Source organism: Monopterus albus, unplaced genomic scaffold (assembly GCF_001952655.1).
Source record: "Monopterus albus unplaced genomic scaffold, M_albus_1.0 scaffold432.1, whole genome shotgun sequence".
Taxonomy (NCBI): domain Eukaryota; kingdom Metazoa; phylum Chordata; class Actinopteri; order Synbranchiformes; family Synbranchidae; genus Monopterus; species Monopterus albus.
In genome coordinates this window covers 305,423-312,417 of record NW_018128312.1, presented here as the reverse complement: position 1 = coordinate 312,417, position 6,995 = coordinate 305,423, and the positions used below count along the sequence as shown (strand labels likewise).

Below are 6,995 nucleotides of genomic sequence, written 5' to 3'. Positions count from 1 at the left end.
CAGGCAGGGGGCCTTGAACACTGCACAGGCACAGCAGGTGAGATCCAGCTTCTAGACTGTTAAAGCTGAGGCCTCCCTCTGACACTTGGAGGTGTTTTATCTGCACTGGATGATGCTGATGTTTCCAGAATTTAGTTTGAAGAAACTGGAGTGACGCCCATGTTGCAATGATCTAACTGCTAGGTGGCCATCGTAGTGTCGCTCTTTTACATGACAACTGTAAGCAAAACAAGGAACTTGTCTCACAGCTGCATGTCATTACAGCGTACAGTGTAAAACAAAGTGCTAAGTAGTTTGAATACAAGCATTTTTGTGTTGTATATTTGACAATCATGAATCTTTTCTTTTTTTTAAATGGCTGAAAGTAGGGGTGTGCAATCATTTCTGGGGTAACAATAGACAGCGATTTGCATCCTTCAGAATGTGTGTAAAAGGCTCATCTTTTTACTAGATTGCACTTGTTAACGAGACTTTCATTGTTGCTTACTAATGATGTTAATAGAAATGACCTATGTAAGGAAAACAGGCACTTTTTTGCAGAATGATTCCACTGAAGTTTGCTGAGTGCGGTTTTGTGCTGGTTAATCCTGTCGTCGACAGCCGACCCCCGGAGCTCTTCGTAGGCTTTATATTCTGTTGAGTGGTTAGTTTGCAAATGGTGGAACAAGCTGACTTCCAACAAATACTGACTTCTTTTGAGCATGCATGTGTCTTTTCAAAGCCAAACTACGTCCATGTGAGTGAGGATGAGTCGCGTCTAGCAGCCGATTCCTAACAGCATAGTCATGTCCGTGTTTTGTCTCCTGGCGCTGGATTTTTAACTTCAGTCATGCATTTTAGGCAGCTACACTAGCTTAACTTTGGTGAATTGTACACCAATACCAGCACACTGTGCACGTGCAGTAGTCTGTCCTACTAGGCTACATGACACAGTGAATGCGTGAACTCTCAAGATGGGGTTTTGATTGTTTTTTGCAAAGTGAGTGACAAACTCCACAATATCAGCTCCCTAAAACAACTTATCGTAGACGATACATATCGCACACCCCCAGTTAAAAGCGGACTATTTGTCACATCTTTGTTTTAAAATGAGACAGATCTTGGTGTGCATATCAAGTCTACAAACTGCTCCACCACCATAAACACATCAGTTTTATGTAGTCCTCCCACCATCCTTGTCTAATCCATGTTTATGTAAGTGTTACCATTGACACCATCTTCCTTTGGCTACAGATAGCACCTGCTTGAGCTACACTGTTTAGCAAAGACAATTAAATGGGAGAGATGGGAAATGAATTTTGAATCAAACTAATTCCCAGAGAAACAGCTGTTGCATCTTTTTTTTTACCTAATCCTGTCTGGAAGTTTGGGGTGTGGTTGATTGAATGTAACCTGATGTCATCTGTAAGTACATCAGGGTTTTAGGAAACTGTCAGCAGCAGTGAAAACAGAATATAGACTCTGCATGTCAAACAGTCCAGTAATGCAACAAATACTGCATTATTTCACATTGTAATCACAGCATGAATACTCTGATTATGACCTTAATCAACCTCTGTCAGTTAGATTAAGGTGATAGCACAAACCTTATTTTAATCAGAGTATTGTCACACATGCAAGTTTTAAATGCTGGAATTGGTGTGCATGTAAATGTAGTAACAGTTTTCTCCTTTTCAAACATTATGGCCTCAATTAAAACTGTGTGCTTGAATAAGAGAACTTGGAAGAAGCGTTGCTGACTATTGTTAATCCAGCACATCCTCACAAACTGTCTCTCTGTGCTGGATTGCTAGGCCTGTAAGGGGGAGGGAGGCCAGTCCACCAGTAATCACACAGACCCACAGGCCAGTCCAGCCAAGAGGAAACGTACTGCCAGTCCAGCAAAGGTACTGCCAACAACATGAACATGAACATTATGCAAAGGTACTGCCAACAACATGAACATTATTTTTGTGTTGGACAAAAGCGCAGAACAGTGGTACAGTTTCCTCTCTCTCTCTGTCAGAGTGCTGCAGATGTGTCAGCAAACAGCCCCAATCAGCAGCAGGTCCCCAGCTGGTACCTAACGCCACAAAAGCTTCAGGTAGGAAAATATCTCATTATTATTTTTCCTGTGTATAATATTGATGTTCTTTGGAGAAACCCATTATGCACAAAAATTATGTTTTAAATTTGTTTTTTTATGGAAAATGTGCAAAATGCAGACCTGAAGCAATTATGAATCTGTCAACCTAGGCTCTGGAGTTCCAATGTGCATTACCAGGCCAGACACAGCAAACGTGCCTATGTATGCAGCCTCCTTGGCCATACTGTAGCTAATGTGAATGTCCTCTATGCATTTCAATATATTGCTGCCTTGATGAGAAAATAGCAAGGAGAGTTTTATAAGCTGATTTCATCATGATCTTTTTTCCTGATGTCAGGGTCCAGTTTGATGTAGAAACAGTTGAAGCAGCACATCCTGGTGGACCACTGGCTGAGGCACATAACGTTGTCTCAGAACTGTGTTTTTTTTGGGGGGGGGGCATTTTACGGCTTCAGTACGTGGCACAAAAAATGAGGGAGACGTGCTGCACAGGTCCCCAACTGGACTCGAACCAGAGACGACAAACATCTTAACCCCTACTTGCCAAGTTCATTCATAAATACAGAGCTTAACTTTGTTGAGCCATTTCATAAATCACAACTGATCTGACCATTTCTGACCGAAGTGTTTACATAATAAACCAAAGGTCAGGCCGGTTTGTGTTTTAACTTCCAAGAGGTGTAGATGACAATAACTGGATCCTTGTAACAAAATCATGTGCATCATGTATTTAACTTTGCCAATTAAAACTGTAAACTGTTGTGAAATGTGCAGCAGCTGGATCACTTGCGGACTAACCGAGCAAACCTCAGGCCTCCCCAGGTTCAGATGTTGGAGCAGCTGGAGAACCAGTTCTCTCTGATGCAGCAGCAGGTAAACACAGAACACTGATTATACAGCAGTGTAGTTGTACAGTTTCTCAGCTGTTTTTATTGATTGTTGTATAGCTGTTCAAGTAGAAATGGTTCTCTACTGATAGATGCAAGTATTGTTCTGTGTTCACCTCTCCTGCTTCTGTCCTTGTGTCAGATGAAGCAGCAGGCAGCAGCAGGTGGCCGGCTGCAGCCCAGCCTTCCCAATGGTCCCTTGGCTGAGGCCCCCCAGCACCATGCAGGCCTCTCCCCCCTCAATCACACAGCCATTCGGCCCCCATGTGTCACCCAACCCACAGCCAATGGATCCTGTTCTTCAAGTCCTTCATCAGGGTTGTTGGGACACCTGGGCAGTACCCACACCCTGGGACTGGGAGGTGGTGGCGTGAGCAACGGAAATGTGCCTTATCCACAGCAGAACTCTCTACCTCACAACTGCACAGCCACCAGCTGCCCCAGCACCAGCAGCACTACCAGTAGTCCTAGTCAGGCAGACGAGACATGGAGGAATCAACAGCGCCACACTACGACTCAGGTATTCCACTGGTTCTTTTGAGGTTTCGTTATTTTACATGACTATGATATAATAGCCTTGTTGTTTAAACCACTGTTTTCTGCCTGTTTTTGATGTTTAAATGTAACTGGATTCTGCCACAGGCTCATTTAATGTTCTGTGTGTAATTCAATGTGTCTTCCTGTCTGTCCAGGGACTTCAAAAGGGTCCAGGTTCACATTCGGCAGGCCCTAATGGAGAACCCCCTTTCTCTTCCTCCTCCTCTCCTCAGACCTCATTCTCTTCCTCTGGCATTCTGAATCAGGTTGGACATTCCACTGGGCCCTGCACTGCCTCCTCCTCAGCCTCCTCCTTATCCCCCACCTCTCCTCAGTCCACGCCCAACCACTTGTCCTCGCCTCCCCACTCTGCTACTACCTCAGGGGTCCACACCAAAGACACCGCGCCTTCAGGGGGCAACAATGGCAGCAGTGGTGCAGCTGTAACTTTGCCATCAGGTCCAGAGACTGCAGTCGGGCATTCCACAGGGACACCCCTTAGTCCCACCACCACCTCCGCGCAGGGATTGATTAATCATGTCCAGCCGCGGGTAAATGACAGCTCTGCTAGTCTGTCTCAGCCTGGCTCTCCTGCCTCTTGTGCGCTCAGTTCAGACAATCCTAAGCTCTCGGACTTGCTAAAGGGAAAAGCCAATACTACTAGTAACGATGATAACAATAACTACAGTAACCATGGAGGACCTTCCTCAGAGAAAATCAACAACATCCACCCAGGTCTCTATGGTGCCGCCAAGTCAACATCGGAGCACTCAGTGGCATCCTCGTCACTTTCAGCCATTGCAGCGCCGTCTCCCTGCTCAGCAGAACCTCGCACCACCAACAGCTTCTCCTGCCTTAACAGCCCGTCCAACCGCCAGGTGCCCACTCTCAATGGAAAGGGGCTGGAGGACTCTCGGAGTCCACTGAAGGTGGAGCCTTCTGGAGGAGCTCGGAGACACGTGGCCCCTGCTGGTCTGTCACCCTGGTCCTCGGTTTCCATTTACCCCAGCTCCACTGAAGTGCTCAAAGCATGCAGGTGAGAGGTCTGCACGGCCTCTGTTGTTCCTAGTCCAGATATGACCAGATTGTGTGTATGTGTTTGGGTCTGAGAGAGAGTGAATACACTGGGAACCAGTGAGGTGCTGAATCCTTTCCTTTAATATTGGAACTTTCTTTGGGTTGTTTCTGACTTCTTTAGACTTTTTTGGATCATATACATGTCTGTAATCAAAAGTTAAACAGCAACATTTTGACAGTTTAACAAATGACTGGTCACCATGGTGGTGGGAGCATCGGTTAATTGACTCAGTTCAATTTTCAGTTGTAATCTTGCAATCAGACATGTGTTACTGACTGATGTTGAGCCAGGTGTATGCAAATTGCTGTTCACACCAGCCCACTGTCATCTGAAAAGGACAAGACCACGTGACAGTGATGGAAAAAGTAACACCTGCACAACCCAATATTTTAATACAAGTCAGATCTTTGTCAAGTCAAAACACTTAGAAACCGATTCTACACCTGTATGTACTGATTAGCGTGTGTACATGTACGCACGCTAATGAGTTGCTGACAGGTGTTGATAATTATCTGACCAGCCCAGGGTGATAAACGCCTCAAAGCAGTGAACAGTTCAAGAAAACATCTCAACGAGTAGAAAACATCAGAAGTCCAGTGAAGAACCTTAAGTGGTAGAAAGCTAAGAAATAAAGGTCAAATAAAACATAACCAAAAACTAAAACATGAGATAAATGTCGTATAAAGCAGGTTTTTTTCAGGGATCCAGTAGCAGGTGAACCTCTATCTTTTCTGCAGCAGTGGAAGTAAATGAAACTTTGAAAACTGATGCAAACAGTTCCTGCAGGTCCCAACTGTTGTTGATGACTGACAACAACAAATCGTCTCTGTACAAAGGCAGTGTTAGAAAAGACTGTTACTACACCCCCTGAAGCATCATTTAAAAAAAGGCCATGAACACAGGAAGTCAGAGCTTCTCAAGGTTTCAACCTGTAGAAGGAAAATCAGTCAAACACCTCCAGGCTGTGGAGCAGGAAGGTACAAGATGATGGAACTTCAGCACAGTGTCCAGACTTTCCAGGTGAAGAGTGAAAGCAAAGCAACTTAAGTGCAACACCTCTGCGTCTGTAGCCGTGCTGTCTGTCCCAACTGTTTGATTGTTTGATTTTAGTTGTAAAGAGAAAGACACAGGTGTGTTCACTGATAACCGGGAACATGGAGGTGACCCAAACGTTTTAAACAGTCAAGTATAAACATTAAAATGATGTTGTAAAGAGAATGACACAGGTGTGTTCACTGATAAACAGTCAAGTATAAACATATCACGTATCAACAATACAAAATGAAGTGCCCATCAAAGATGTACAGGCATAAGGGAACATTAAAATGAAGTCAGATGCACTGTAGTGTTCACTCGCTGCATTTTGTTTAATGGCCTGTTGTCTGTCCTACATGCGATGTGTGTTGCGCACATGACAGCCTCCTTTGACCTGAGCTGATGAGGTGGCTGATGTCTCTTCCCTGTGCTCTGGCTGCAGGAACCTGGGGAAGAACGGCCTGTCGACGAGCAGCATCCTGCTGGACAAGTGTCCCCCACCACGTCCCCCTCCCCCACCCTCTCCTCCACTGCCAAAGGACAAACTCAACCCTCCCACACCCAGTATTTATGTACGTACAGCCCACCACCCCTTAGAAGGAGACGCATTCATGGTGGTGGTGTGTGTAATGCTAGAGCAACAGTGTCTTAGCTTCAACACTAAAATGCAAACACTCCTCCTTAATGTGAGTCTGGAGTCAGTTCATGTTCCCTGACCGCTCCTGTCTCTCCTCCCTGACATACAGCTTGAAAACAAGAGGGATGCCTTCTTTCCTCCTCTTCAACAGTTCTGCACCAACCCTGCCAACCCAGTCACTGTCATCAGAGGACTGGCTGGAGCACTCAAACTAGGTGAGAGGCTGAACACCTGCTCTCCACTTGTCTGAAATGTATCACAGTGAATTTTTCTAAGCTTCTAAACAAGTTTGATTTAGCTGCTGTGTGCATGGGTGGCTGGATGTTCTCCAGTCTCACGTGGCTCTGTGGGTGTGTCTACATAATCATGCAGTGTGTGAATGTGACATGTGTGACAACAGCACCACCTGCAAGTGGAAAATGTTACTGCACATGTTTGCTGTAGAGAGAACCAACTGGCTTTGCCAAGAAGTTACAAACATCTGCTGGTCTGTTATGCTGACTTGTTGACCTGTTATGTAAGACTCTAATCTGGCAGATTGTTCACTGCTCCTTTGTTAAGTTTTATCCTGTTTTATTAAGCCAAACATGAGGCCTACGCCTGCCCTGCTCCCTCTGCTTTGACTCTAATAGGATTAGCAAACACCTCTGATTACAAAAACTATTTTAATCTAAACATAGCCCCAAGTTTGCACTAACCGCTCTGGTTTCTTGGCTACTCTTTTCCCCATGCCCT

General features: G+C 45.1%; 1 protein-coding gene across 1 annotated transcript in view; it reads left to right on the top strand.

The window, feature by feature from the left end:
* The window catches only part of kdm6a (lysine (K)-specific demethylase 6A), a 33,705-nt gene that overhangs the window by 23,316 nt on the left and 3,394 nt on the right, over positions 1–6,995 (top strand). The window contains exons 14-21 of the mRNA XM_020586961.1: positions 4–37; positions 1,794–1,886; positions 2,006–2,083; positions 2,861–2,959; positions 3,116–3,493; positions 3,666–4,546; positions 6,066–6,195; positions 6,370–6,497. Coding sequence (XP_020442617.1) covers positions 4–37; positions 1,794–1,886; positions 2,006–2,083; positions 2,861–2,959; positions 3,116–3,493; positions 3,666–4,546; positions 6,066–6,195; positions 6,370–6,497 — 1,821 coding nt within the window. The remainder of the gene's footprint in view (positions 1–3; positions 38–1,793; positions 1,887–2,005; positions 2,084–2,860; positions 2,960–3,115; positions 3,494–3,665; positions 4,547–6,065; positions 6,196–6,369; positions 6,498–6,995) is intronic.